Below are 14,013 nucleotides of genomic sequence, written 5' to 3' on the forward strand. Positions count from 1 at the left end.
AAAAATCAGCCGAGGGCCCCGTGGGGCCGTCCCTGACCCTCAGCCCGCAGGCGGGGAGGCTGTAGGCCCTACAATAACACGAAGGAGCGGGTTTCGGCAGTGCTGCTGGAGCAGCGGTACCCACGGCGGGAGGGCCGGGGCTTCCCCGTGGACAAGGCAGCCCCTTCCCCGCTGGATAACCAGGAGGATCCCACTCCCACCTTCACCCCGGCCATCGCCCACCCCCCAGACCCCGAGCCCTGCGGGGTGTCCCCCCACCTCGGCCAGTTCGCCGGCACCCTTAGGAGGGCGAAGCAGCAGCCCTTAACGAGGCCGATCACGAGAAGACGACGGAGGTGTGAAATCCGGCAGCCCCTCCGCCCGCTGCCAGGGATGCTCTGCGACCATCACCCTGGCGTCGTGCCCAAGGGCACCCCTTCCTTTTGTGCTCCCTCCGCCCCGCTCGGCGTTTTGCTTACCCGGCATCTCACGGGCTGTTTGCTTCCTCTGCGGTCCCAGCCCCGACGACTTTCGGGGCCACACGCTCTCCCCCCTCCCGGCGTGTTACTCGCCCATCGGTTCTTCTCGGGGTTTGGCATAGCCCCTCTGCTCCCCTCACCCAAATATTGGGGAAGGGCAGGCCTGATCCCCATGCTGGGGTCCCCCGTGGGGCTGGGGGTCCCCATTGTCCATTTTATCCCCCATGTGTCACCCCGGGGATGTTCAGCATCACCGGGGTGAGTGGCTCGGGACCGTGCCGTCGTGGCACGAGCACCGAGGATAAGCTGAGCCCAGCACCCGGGCTGGCACCATCACAACCACAATCCCCCCCCCCGTGCCCACCCCACAGCTCCCCCAGACCTGGGACATCCCCAGCTGCAAGGAGACCCCCGAAGACACCGATTCGGCCGCACGCCGGTGTTGGCACGGTGGGGCCGAGGTTTGGCCGTGCCCCTGCCGTCACCCCCGGGGCTGGCGCTGGTTTTTGTTTTGCTTTTGATCGTCCCATTTCTTTGTCTCTTGCCAGGCCAGTAAACCCGAAACTTGTCACCATGCCGGGAACGGGGTCACGGGTCCAGGTTACCCACAACAGGCACCCCGAACCCCGTCACCCCCATCGCTGCCCCGCTGAGCCCTGGCGACACGAGTTGGCTTTGCCGGGGCTGGATTCACCAACACCAGGCTTGGCCCCCCTGCCCTGGAGGACACCCACAGCTTGGGCCCCCCCTCGCTCTACCGGCACCCAAAAAGAAGAAACATCTTCGCCCCCACCCTCCCTTTAGTGTTTTGGGCACGGGAAGGATTTTATTGGAGTCGGTGGCGTTGCAGAGAGCGCGGGTCCCTCCACCCAGAGGTCCCGGTGTAGTGGGGGGGGGGGGGCTGCACCCAGCCGAGCCTTTGGGGGTGGGTGGCGGGGGGTTCGCGCCGTGGCACGGGGGGGGACATGCAGCGCGGAGCGGCTCGGCGGGGAGGGGAACGGTGCTGTGGACCCCCCCTTCTGCCAGCAGCTTTGAGGTAGATTGAACGTGAGGGGGACGGGGGTGATGGGTTGGGGGGGGGGGGGGGGGCTTGGGGTGAGCAGCCACCTGCAGCCCCGGGCTAAAGCAGGGGGGGACGGGGGACACCCAGTGGTGGGGGGCTGCTGGGGGGCTGCGCTGTCCCTATGCCGGGGGGGGGGGGGCAGGGTTGGGGAGAGCCCCCGGGTTGTGGAGCTCAGTGCAATGGTGGGGGGGGGTCTATGCTGCACCTCGGGGTTCATTTCTCAGCAGCATCTTTGTGGGGAGGGGGTAGAAATTGGGGGGGGGGGGGAAAGAGTTGGAAAGATGCTTGAACCGGTGGGATGAGGTGAAGGGGACTGAGAATAAGCAGCTGGCCCCCCCTCCAACCCCCCCAAACCCAACTCTGACCCAAGGAGCCGGGGAAGGGGCAGCCCCTTCCCTTCACCTGCTTCCTGGGGGCCAGATCCAGGACCCAGCCCCTCGAATCCTCCCTGAGATCAAGCAGCGACACCCAAGGGTGCAGATGACACCCAAGGGTGCAGACGGGTCCCCTCCAGCCGCCAGCCGGGACGGCGTTATCCCGGTGCCCCCATTCGAGCATCCGAACCCGGCGTGGATGCAGGGACGCGGCGAGGCGGGAGCAGAGGAACCCACTTATGGGGGGCCGGGGGGGCTCCGGGGTGGGTTGGGTGGGTGGGTGGGTGGGGTGCTCAGTCTTTCTGTAGCTACTGAAGATTTGGAGGTATTTCGGGAGCCGTGTCGCTCCTGGTGTGTTTTCATGCAGCATCCAAAGATCGGGGAGGCGGGGGAAGGCTCAGATCTTGCTGTTCTCCAGGTGCGAGTCGATGTGCTTCACCAGGGCATCGTCCGGGTAGCCGATGGGGAACGCCAGCTGGCACAGCGGGCAGCTCCGCACCTCCGAGTCCACCGTCTCCAGCAGCAGCTGCGGGGGCGCAAGGCGGTGTTGAGCCCACCACCACCTTCTCCTGGGGGCCACGGATCCCCCCCCCCCCCCCCCCCCCGTTACCCTCCCACCACTGGGTGCAAACTCGGATGCTGCGCAGCCGGTCAGAAATGGGGAAACTGAGGCACGCCCTGCCTGCACGGTGGTGGTGGTGGTCGGGGGGGTTTCCCTTGCTTCTCCCCCCCCCCAACCCACCGCAACGCATCCCCAGTGGGGTCCCGCTTACGTTGATCGAGGGCCAGGACTGAGCGTGCTCTGCCCGGGCGTAGGCAGCGGCCGTCCGGTGCACGGCGTCGGCGTCGGGGAAGCCGGCGCAGAAGGAGGCGCAGCGAATAGCCCCCGCTTCGGGGCTGGGGGGACTGGGCAAGGCCCATTCCTCTTCATCCGACGATTGCTTCTCGAAGCGCACGTGCTCCTCGAAGGGCTCGCGGGCGCTCAGCGGGGACCCCGTGCCCCCCAGGTACACCTCGCCGTAGGGCCGGTGCTTGGGAAGCGTCGAGGCTTCGGGCTGGAGCCAGAGCGAGCGGCTCTGCTGGTACAGGGCCACGTTGCTCACCTCCGAGTAGCTGCGACGACCCTGGAAACCGGCTTTGATGTGGCGGCTGGAGGGTTTGGCGTAACCCAGCTCCATCCTCTCGCCGGGCAGCCGGTGCGGTGACGCCGAGGCCGGGGACGGGCAGGATGGCGGGGCTGGGGACCGGCGTTGCTGGGCGGGCGACTGGCTGGATGGGGGGACCGGGGACCGGCGCTGCTGGGCAGGGGACTGGCAGGGACCGGGGGCTGGCGAGCGACGCTGCTGGGCCGGCGACTGGCTGGGGGGTCCCGGCGAACGCCGTTGCAGCGCTGGCGACTGGCACTGGGGTGCTGGCGAACGCCCCGGCGGAGCGGGAGAGGGGCACTGCGGGGCGGGCGAGCGACGCTGCTGGGCTGGGGAATGGCACTGGGAGAGTGGGGAGTGGCGTTGGCCTGCAAAGCAAAATGGGACGGGGAGCACAGAAAATACCCCCCCGTCAGCTCAGCGGCACGGCAAATATCCCTCATCACCCACGTGCATCCCAGATGGATGCGGGAATGCGGCTGTGGGGAACCCCGGCAGGAGGGATGCTCCTGGGGAGGGATGCTCCCTGGGATGGATGCTCCCCGGGATGGATACTCCCCGGGACGGATGCTCCCCGGGACGGATGCTCCCTGGGATGGATACTCCCCGGGATGGATACTCCCTGGGATGGATGCCCTCCAGGATGGATGATCCCCGGGATGGACACATGCAGGAGCTCAGCACCAGCCGGAGGATAAGGGCAGCCAGCGTGGTCTCCCCATTTTTTGCATCCCAGCCCCATCCAGCCATGGGTTTCAGCCCCGGCCCCCCCCGCTTACCACCGTTGAGGCTCTTCTCCTGCAGCAGGGCGCGGAGGATCTGGCTCTGCAGGGAGCTGAGGTTCCTCAGGCGGCACAGCTCCTCCGTCAGCTCCGTGTAGGCCAGCGCCAGGTTCACCCTGCGGCAGGGATGAAGCGTCACCGAGGGTGAAACATTCCCGGTCCCCCTGCCCAGGAGGGGGACCCCCCCCCGCCATGTGGTGCTGTGGGGCGCACCCAAAACTAACCCAAATTCAGGTGTTTAACTCAAAAGGGAAAAGTTGTGGGCGCCCACCGCCTGGCATCGTACCTGCGGCCGCCCCGTGCAGCGGGAGCAGTCGGGAGCGGGAGGGAGGTGGGTGCCACGCTCCCCCCCCCCCCAGTTCTTGGAGGCCCTGACAAAGTCATCAATTCTTCCCCAACTTCGGTGTCACTTTTCAAACCCATATTCTCTGCGGTGATGCGAAGGGAGAAGCCGTCTCCCAAGGGCCCCGCGGGGCTGGGGGCTCAGCGCGTCCTCCCGCGCCGCGCGTGGAGAGTTCAGCTGAGCCGTTGTGACACCCCGGGGACCCGGGAGATGCCGCTCGTAACAGCAGCCGACAGGTCTGCCCCTGCCCGCCCTCCTGTCATCTCATCGGGGGGGGGAGAAAAAGAAAAGAGAAAAAGAAAAGAGAAAAAGAAAAGAAAGAAGGAAGGGGAGAAAGAAGGAAGGGGAGAAAGAAGGAAGGGGAGAAAGAAGGAAGGGGAAAAGGAAGGAAGAAGGGAAAAGGAAGGAAGAAGGGAAAAGGAAGGAAGAAGGGAAAAGGAAGGAAGAAGGGAAAAGGAAGGAAGAAGGAAAAAAAAGGAAGAAGGGAAAAGGAAGGAAGAAGGGAAAAGGAAGGAAGAAGGGAAAAGGAAGGAAGGAAAAAAGAAGGAAGAAGGAAAAAAAGGAAGAAGGGAAAAAAAGGAAGAAGGGAAAAAAAAGGAAGAAGGGAAAAGGAAGGAAGAAGGAAAAAAGAAGGAAGAAGGAAAAAAGAAGGAAGAAGGAAAAAAAGGAAGGAAAAAAGAAGGAAGAAGGAAAAAAAGGAAGAAGGGAAAAGGAAGGAAGAAGGGAAAAGGAAGGAAGAAGGGAAAAGGAAGGAAGAAGGGAAAAGGAAGGAAGGAAAAAAGAAGGAAGAAGGAAAAAAAGGAAGGAAAAAAGAAGGAAGAAGGAAAAAAGAAGGAAGGAAAAAAGAAGGAAGAAGGAAAAAAGAAGGAAAGAAGGAAAAAAGAAGGAAAGAAGGAAAAAAGAAGGAAAAAAGAAGGAAAGAAGAAGGAAAGAAGAAGGAAGAAGAAGGAAAGAAGAAGGAAAGAAGAAGGAAAGAAGAAGGAAAGAAGAAGGAAGAAGGAAAAGTAGAGAGAAAAAGAAAAGTAGAGAGAAAAAGAAAAGAAAGTGATAAAGAAAGAGAAAAAGACGTTTCCCCAGCTGGGTCCCCATGTCACGTCCCCAGAGTCCCCATGGCCCTGCCACAGTGACACCAGCACCTGGGGACGTCCCCGGACACGGCTGCCCCCGAGACCCCCCCTCACACACACTTGCAGCCCCGCTGGCTCCTACCTCTCCTGCCTCAGTTTCCCCTCCGCGACCCATCGTGGGCACCCAGCTCTGAGCCCAGGACGCTGGTGCAGAGTCTGCGGCCTCTCCCCAAAGTGTGTGGGGGGGATCCCAGCTCCCCCAGCCCCACGGCTGAATTTCAGCCACTCCCGTGGGGGGGGGGGGGTCACCGCAGGCCCCCCCACCCCCACCCCCCCAAAGTCACGCTGAGGCGCAGGGAGGAAGCGCCAAAACCGCAGCACCGGGGCGGAGGAGTGAGCGGTGCTGGGGTGGTGGTGGGGGGGGGACGACGAGCAGCCCCCCTCGGCCCCCACCCAGGGCACCCTGCCAGGACCCCCGCCTGCAGAGGAGGGAGGGCAGGGACCTGCCCCACGGGTCCCTGCTGCAGTCTGCGATGCTTTTTGGGAGATTTGGTGCTGGGGAGAGGGAGAGGTAGTGGTGGTGGGGAGGGGGTCTTGGTGCCCCCCACCCCCCAAAAAAAAGCTCTTCTTCAGGGCAAACCGTGGGGTTTTGATACGCGACTGCAGATAAGCCGTGAGAACAAACCAGCCACCGAAAACCCAACCGCCCACGCCTGCCCGGCTGCCCCCAGCACCGCAGAGCATCGCTGCTCCGGCGGGAGCGGCCGGATCCTGCGGGACCGCGTGGGTCCCCCGTGGTCCTGGCGGGACGAGCGACATGGCGGCCCTTCTTCATCCCCGGCCAGAGATGCCGTGGCCAGGGAGCAGGGGGGGACGGGACAGTGGGCTGCCAAGCACAGCTGAGACCCCCAGCCAGGACCACCAAAGTGAGCAGCTGGGGACACATTGGGGGGGGGTGCTGGGCTGCAGTGACCCCCCCCAAAAGCACCCAGAGGGGGACACCAGTCCCAGTTGATCATGGGGCAACGGCACACTAAATGATACCCATCACCCCCCCGCCCCAAGATATGCCAACCACATCACAACCCTCGCAGGGCTGCCCCCCCCCCTCCCCAGGCACCCCGTGGTCCCCAGGAACGTGGGGGGGGGACACACACACGCACACGATGGTATTTTCGTACCACTGGGACTGGGGCTTGACCCCCACCCTCGGTGGCAAAAGTTAATCCACGGTGTGTGGGTGCTGGCCGGGGCGCAGACCCCCGCCCTGTGTGTGGGGGGGGGGACGGAGAAGGGGGGGTGGTGGTGAGGAGGAAGGGGTGACCTTGAGCAAGTCACACCTGGTAAACAAGAAGCCGGCGAAAAACCGAAATAAAAGCAGGAACCGCAGGCGTAGCTGCCATCACCGCCGGGCTGGGGGGGGGGGGAGCGTGGGCTGGGGTGGGGGGCCGGGTACAACCCCAGCAGCCGCTGGGCCCCCCCTTTTTGCCACAAGGTTGGGGGAACCGGGGGGGGGGGGGGGGGGAAGGAAGGGACGGGGACGTGGCAGCGCAGCCAGCGAAGCATCGTTGGCAAAGGAGGCGGCGAGCACGGCGGCAGCTCCGGCACGGGCACCCATGGGTGCAAGATTTGTTAAAACCCACAAAATCCCACCGAAACGGTGTCAGCGGCAGGGCAGCGAGAGGGCACGGGGCTGGCGGGGTGGGGGGCACTCCGACCCGCCGGCACCCAGCACCCCCGGCTTTTGGCGCTGTGTCACCCCTGCGTGTCGGTGGGGGTATCCTAGGGACTGATCCTGCAAAGCTGCCCCCAGCCCTGCAGCTTTCCAGCACCCTCTGTCCCCCGGCACCCCCCACCCTGCTCCCCCCCAGGAGCTTTTCCCATGATTTGGATCCCAGCTTTTCCCCAGCCCCTTCCTGAGGAAGCACAAGTAGGAATGGCCTTGACCTCGGAAATGACCAAAAAAAAAGAAAAAAGGATAAAATCAAGAAAAGAAACAGAAAAGAAAAAAAAAAAAAAAAAAGGAAGAGGCCGGAGGGACCCCTGCCCCACTCACACCGCAGCGGCACGCTGACTAATTTGGCAAAAACCAGCCAGAAAAGTCACCCGGAGATGGAAAGCGCCGATAAGGCACCTTTCACACCAAAAAAGTAGTGGAGAGGAGCAGGTTACAAAAAAAGAGCAGTATTTATAAGAAAAGACCGGGAAGGGAAAGACTGTGCCTGGGAAGGGGGGGTAAGATGCCCCCAAGTCTAGGGGTGAGGGGCGAGAAGCCAGGCGTGCCTCAGTTTCCCCACCTTGACTTGGGGAAGTCGGGCTTAAAACCAAGGCTGCTTGGGGAGATGTTAATACATATATTTGGAGTTTTATTTTCTGGTGGGGGCTGGATATTGCGGGCAGGGGGACAGGGAGAAGGGGAACCCAGCTACTGTGGGGCTGAGCTTTGTGAAGAATAAAGTGAATTAGCGGGGGGGAAAGCGTGGGGAGGGTTATCGAGGGACACCCCCCCCCGGGATGCGTGGCAGAGATGAGGCAGCAGCCACCCGGTCGCAGCCCCCAGGGATGCCAGCGTGAATGCGGCCGGCCCCCCCCGAGCCCCACGCACTGATTTACACCGGGGAGACAAGAAGCGGCAAAAACATCCAACACCTCAGGAAAAAGAAGGGGGGAACACCCACCCCCCCCCCCCCCCGACCCCGCCAACACCCCAGCACCTTCCCAGCCCCGTGCTGGGCCAGTCCCCACGCGTCACCTTTTATCTGTCCACAGCTTGGCACGGGCTGCCGGCCCCGGCGCATCACCGCCTGGCACAGCCCGACGTGCCCGGAGGAGCCGCGATGCCAGCCCGGCGTGTCCTGCCCGGCATCACGGTATTGGGGGGGGGGACACGACACATAAGGGGGACACACACACACACGGGTGTGAAATCCCGCTGCCGCATCCCGGCAGCCCCGCACGCGTGAGGCTGAACGGGCGAGGAGAGCGGGGTAACGAGGCCGTTGCCTAATTAAACAGGTTACGGGCGGCTGCTTTTAGGGAAAAAAGTCTCGGCACCAGCCCGGAGCTGCTTTGCCCACCTCGATGCCAGGGTCGCCCCGGGGAGGGTTAAGGGGTCCTGCCCTGGCCCAGCCACGCCGTCTCCCCCCGTTCCTATCAACCCTCCCCAGATTTGGGGGTGTCTCATCCCAAACCCCCAAATCTGAGGTGCTCAGTCACCATCCCAGCACTCAAGCGGTGCCCGGGGGTGCCCCGACGGAGCCCCCGGAGCTCCCGGCCGTAGCGAGGGGGAGACCGGGAAGAGGCGCGAGGGCCGGAGGAGGGTCCGCAAGCACCGGCACCGCGACGGCTCCGCTCCCAGTTACACCATTACAAAACAAAGGAATACTCTGGCAGAGTCGGACGAGGGGCAGCCAGCGGTTCTGAGCAGCCCGGACGTGCCGCAGTCCGGTGTCCCACAGCCTGGCACGGCTGCGTGGCGTGGCTGGGTGCTGTACGGTGATTGTCGGGTGCTGTGCGGCAGCCACAAGCCATCAGTGCCCTCTGGAGGCAGCGGCACACTCACCGAGCCGGCACCGCGCAGTCTGTACGGTGCCGGACACCGGACTTGTGGTCACCCTGTGTTTGGAGCCCAGTTCAAAGTCCTGGGGGTGCAGTGGGTGCTTTTGGGGTGCAGGATCCCACCCGCCTGCAGCACTTCAATGGGGGGAAGCCCCCCAAGGACCCTGCCCAAAGGGACATTCCGTCCCCCAAGGACACCCTGGATGTGAAGCCCCCGCAGAGATTCCCTTGTGCCCCCATCCCTCCCTGCCAGGGTGGGGACCCCCCCCCCCACCGCAACCCAGCCCTCGCCCCAGTCCACCCCGGCACTTACTGGTCGTCTCCCACCTTCTTCACCCAGGCCATATCCCGCTCCGACTGGTCCTGGGGAGAGCAGACGTTCCATCAGCACCCAGACCCTCACCCACCGGCGATGTGGGAAAGGGGGTGGTGGTCCCGTACGGCCGGATCCTGCCCCGTACCTGCTCCCGGGTGTCCTGCAGGTGCTTCAGCTCCGCCTGCAGCCGCTCGCACTCGGCCTTGAGATGCTCCTCGCGGCGCTGGGCACGCTGGGTCTCCTGCCGTGCCGCCTCCAATTCGGCCTCCAGCCGCCCCGTCGCCTCCAGCCCCCGGCTCTGCCAGCCCCCGGCACGTTCCAGCACTGCGGGCAAAGCGCGGCTCAGCCCCCGGCACGGTGCCCGGGCTACCCTGCCGGAATTGGGGGTCTTATGGGGCGGGGAGGGGGGCAGCTCACCGTGGGTCAAGCCAGGGTTGGGGTGCAGGGCGAGGAAAGGCACGTCCTGGCCCGGCAACGGAGCACCCAGCCCGGGGAAGGTGCTGGCGTCGCGCTGCCGTAGCTGCTGTTCCAGGCTCCGGATGCGGCTCAGGTGCGTCTCCACCAGCGCCCGCTGCCAGGGGGAGAGGGCTGAGCCCCGCAGCCCCTCCGTGGGGTTCATCCTGCATCCCCCCCACCCCCCGACAGGCAGACCCGGCACTTGGGGTCCCCACGTTGCCGGTAGCCGTCGTGGCAGGGTGATGGGATCTGTCCCCAGCACGTGGCCAACCCAGAATAGGGTGGCACGGTGGGGTGGGCACCCCAGCATCGTGCCAGATGGGACGAGGGAAGCCGGGGATGCCCGGTCGATGCCAGGAACGCGGCGCCAGGACAGGGACACGCGCTGCGCCGGAGCTGGGACCATCCCTTGGCGTGGTGGGAGTGGGAAGAAACGGGGATAAAGCCGAGCCACGTGCATCGCTATAAGCCCCGACGTGATCGTTACGGGGGTGAAGCGGCCACGGCCCCCCCAGCCCTGCATCTCCACCGAGTCTTCAGCCCCACGGGATGGAGAAACAATCTGCTGGGCTGCTGTCCCAGAGCGGGGAAGGGGTCCCCGACGTCCCCAGGCACCGGTCCCCGCTGGCACCCACCATCTCGCCCAGCTCGGTCTCCAGGTCAGCTTTCTCCACGCACAGCTTCTCGTAGGCCTGGATCATCTCCTCCAGCTGCTCCTCCCGCTCTTTGCTTTTCTGCAGCTGCCGGGGAGGCAGGCAGGGGTGGGTGGGTGAATCGGGGACCCCCCGCGTCCCCCGGCCCCACCGGCCCCGCTCACCTCGTGCTGGAACTGGTTGAGCTGCTGCTGCAGCGACGCCTTCTCGCTCTTGAGCAGCGACGTCTCCTTGGCCTCGTAGAGGGAGAAGATGTGCTCTTCCCCGAACTCGCCGATCAGCGGGTACTGCGGCCGCGGGGCAGAGGCGTCAGTGGGGACCCCCGGCCCAGTGACCCCCCCCAACCCCCTAAAAATGCCGGTCCCCCCTAAGTCCCTCACCTTGACCTCATACATCTTGAGCCGGCGCTTGAGCGTGGAGTTCTCCCTCTCCAACCCCGTCAGCCGGTTCTTGATGTCGTCGTAAGCGGTGATGAGGGCGAAGTGGGAGGCCGAGCACATCTCGCCCGAGAGGTCGGTGTTGGGGCTGTCGAGCCAGTCCTCGTCCGGCCCCAGCGCCTCCTGCGTCAGGATACTGATGTCGTCCTCGAACATGGAATCCATGTCCTGTCTGGGATGGAGACGGGGGACAGACAGCCACCGGTGACCCCGTGGCAGGGATGAATCCGGCCAGGGGCACCCCGAAGCCACCGGAGCAGGCTGGGCTGCGGGGACGTTGGGTGCAGGATCCGGCCTGGGGCAGGGGGAGCTGTGGATTAGCCCCCACCCCGAGCCCGGCCAAGTCCTGGGGACAGAGCGGGGTCTGTAGGAGCTTGGCACGTCCCAACGGCAAAGGGCGACGGAGGAAGGACAATCCCGGGAGCTGCCACCGGCAGCAGCTCCAACCCCACAGCGTCCCCCGGGGTGGCGGGGGGACACCGGCCAGGCAATCGCCTCTGCCCCCACCGGGTAAAGGTGGGGGAAAACAGGGGTCCCGGCAACCCCCCGCAACCACAGCCGTCACCGCTCGGGATAAGGCCGGCAGCCAGGCCGGCAGAGAGCATCCCTGGCAGAGCATCCCCGGGGGGGACACGGTGACTTTCCCCGTGTCCCCCCAGGGGACCGAGCACCAGAAATAGCGGCCGGTGCCGCTGCCTCCCACCCCGCACGCGAGCTGCTTCCCACCCTCCCACGCCTCCGCGGCGGCACGCAGCCCGCACCGTGCCCTATATACCGGTGCTGCCGCTCACCCCCCGGGGAACCACCTGCATCTCACGGCACGGTCCCCAACCCGGCCTGATCCTGCCCAACCCGCTCCGCCGCACCGCCCGGTGCTGCGGGGTTTGTCCCCGGTATGAGGATTTTGAGCGGTCGAGGCTCCCAAAAGCCGCTGCCACCGGTGGCTCTGCCACGGCTCCCCGGCTATTTGGCACAGCCGGCCCGGTGGGGAAAACACGTCTCAAACCGGTGAGGAGGCAGTGACTGCGGTGCTGAGCCCCGGCACGTACACACGGTGCTTTGGCACCGTCCCCTCGTCCCGGCTGGGGACCCCACGGGCACCGGGGTGGCCGCCGGCCACACGTGGCCTCGCCGGCTGGGACAGACACCCGGGAACCGCCGCCGCGCAAATCATTCATAGCACAAAGCCAGGAGCGGGAGGCGATTTCTGCAGGGTGACGGAAGGGGGACAGTCCGGCCCCCCGAAACCGCTGCCGGAGCCTGGGGCCAGCCCGGCCCACCAGCACCCCAAGTCCCGCTCCGCCCCGGGGCGCAGACCCCCCCCCCAGCTGCTCCCACAGCCCCAGCGTGACGGGGTCTGGCAGCGGTGGGTTGTCGCAGCCTCTGCGGGGACGAGAAGCACCGAACACAGACACCCCCCCCCCACCCCAGCACCACAACCCCTCCTCTGTCCCCTCCTGCGAGGGTGTTAAATGTCCCCCCACGGGGCAGCGACGGGGGGGGACGACACACCTCTGCTCGAGCAGGGAGGGCACCATCATCATCATCATCGTTATCGTCCCTGGGGAAACTGAGGCACCCCTACAAGCCAAGATGAGATTCCCCAAACCCCTGGTGACCCCCTCAAAGCAAGACTCCAGGAGTCGTGGGGCCGGTGGGTGCCCAGACCCCTGCCTGGGGGTCCTACGCAGGGTGGAGGGGGACCCCCCCAGTGCTGAGCAGGGATGGGACCCTCTCCCTCCCTGACACGCAGGGCCTGGCAGCAGCTCTGCACCCACAGCCTGGCCCAGAGTCCCCCAACCCGGCCCTGCCGCTCCCTAAACCGTGCCTCAGTTTCCCCATCTTTAGCATACCGTGACACCTGCCTTGCAGCGGGCCCCGGGCGCGGGGCGAGTCGGTGCGGGCTGGGCAGGGCTGCGGCGCAGGCACGCGTGTCTCAGGTGTCGGCAGCGCAGGCAGGGAGCCGCGGTGGGCAGGCGCTCGGGAGATCAGCCACGAGAGGGTCAGCGGGAGATGGCGGCGCTATCATTAGGCTCCAGGGGCAACGGCGGAGGTCTCTCCATGACACCGTACCGGCTACGTTCCCTCCACGTTCCCAACGGTCAGCCCCTCCTCGAGGCCTACAAATACCTTTAAAAAGAACAAAAACGGGGCTGCAGCTCCCCAGCACCGGGACGTTGCGGGAAGGCTCGGCCGGCAAGCGGCAGCTCACCGCCCCGGCGCAGCAGCGGGGATGGAGACGGGAACGGGGCCGTACCGGGCAGCGGATGCCACCGGGATACAGGCATTTTTTGGGGGGGGGGGGGAGGCACTGCGCAGCTGCCTGGCCCCCCAACACAACCCTACTTGGGGGGGGAGCATCTGGGAGGATGCACTTAGTGGGACTGAGCTCCAGTGCAGCCCAGTGCAGCCCAGTGCAGCCCAGTGCAGCCTCCCCCAGAGCCTGGGGGGGGGTCTGCGACTGGGATAAGCCCCCTCCTCACTGCTGTAACCTCCCTGGGTGCTTTCCCTGCTGCTGGGGGGGGGGACAGGGAGCGCGATGCCGCGGTCGGGGTGCGAACCGGGGTGTAAAGGGGGTCGGGAGCGAGCGTGCCCCCCCGACCCCGGGGCTGGGGGAAAGGGGGGGGGAGCCCGGGGTGGGGTGGGGGGTCGCGGGCACCGGTTTGGGAGGGATTGGGGGGGTGGGGGGGTGGGGGGGTGAGGCCGGCCTGCTGCGGCCCCGGTGTCTCCGGTAAACCCACCCCGAGCGTCCCCGGCCCGGCCCGGTGCCGCAACACCCCGGGGGGGGGGGGGGGGTCGGAGGAGCAAGGAGGGGTCCGGGGCGGAACCGGGGATGGAGCCGCGGGTGGTGGCGGGGGGGGGGGAACGGGAGGCGATGGGGCGGGAGGAGGCAGGCCCGGGTAGGGCGGGGGCGGCCCGGTTCCACCCCCCCACCCCCCTCCACCTTCCTCCTCCTCTTCTTCTTCTTCACCGGCCCCGGCCCAGGCCCCGCACTCACCGGCGATGCGATGCGGCGGTGCCCGCCGGGATGCGGCTCCTTCCCCGCCCCGGCCGGTCCCGGTGTCGGTGCCGGTGCCGGTGTCGGTCTGGGGCCCCCCCCCCCCCCCCCCGCCGCAGCCCCGGCCGCCGTTTCTTCCGCTCCGGAGACACCGCGAAACCACGTGGGCACCGGGCGGCCGCCAGCCCCTCCCCCCGCCACGCGCCGGTGCCGCCCCCGGGGCTTGCCCCCCCCCCGCCCCAACCGGGGCACGGCGGGTCCCGGGGGGGGGGGGGGGGGGGGGGGGGGGGGGGGGGGGGAAACGGACACGGACACACAGACACACGCTTGGACCCCCGGCCCCCTGTAACCCCCCCCCCCCCA

The 14,013-nt window shown here is 66.2% G+C and overlaps 1 protein-coding gene across 1 annotated transcript; it reads right to left on the reverse strand.

The window, feature by feature from the left end:
* Nucleotides 1-1,721: 1,721 nt before the first annotated feature.
* Nucleotides 1,722-13,730, reverse strand: TBKBP1 (TBK1 binding protein 1). The gene is made up of 11 exons (XM_049800077.1): nt 13,651-13,730; nt 12,514-12,782; nt 10,596-10,820; nt 10,380-10,502; nt 10,198-10,302; nt 9,524-9,677; nt 9,252-9,430; nt 9,104-9,153; nt 3,820-3,938; nt 2,669-3,408; nt 1,722-2,421 (listed from the first exon to the last, which is right to left on the reverse strand). Exons 3-11 carry the CDS (start codon nt 10,815-10,817, stop codon nt 2,293-2,295), a joined length of 1,821 nt encoding a protein of 606 aa, XP_049656034.1. The 5' UTR covers nt 10,818-10,820; nt 12,514-12,782; nt 13,651-13,730; the 3' UTR covers nt 1,722-2,292.
* Nucleotides 13,731-14,013: the final 283 nt, after the last annotated feature.

The sequence above is a fragment of the Accipiter gentilis genome, chromosome 5, assembly GCF_929443795.1.
Source record: "Accipiter gentilis chromosome 5, bAccGen1.1, whole genome shotgun sequence".
Classification (NCBI taxonomy): domain Eukaryota; kingdom Metazoa; phylum Chordata; class Aves; order Accipitriformes; family Accipitridae; genus Astur; species Astur gentilis.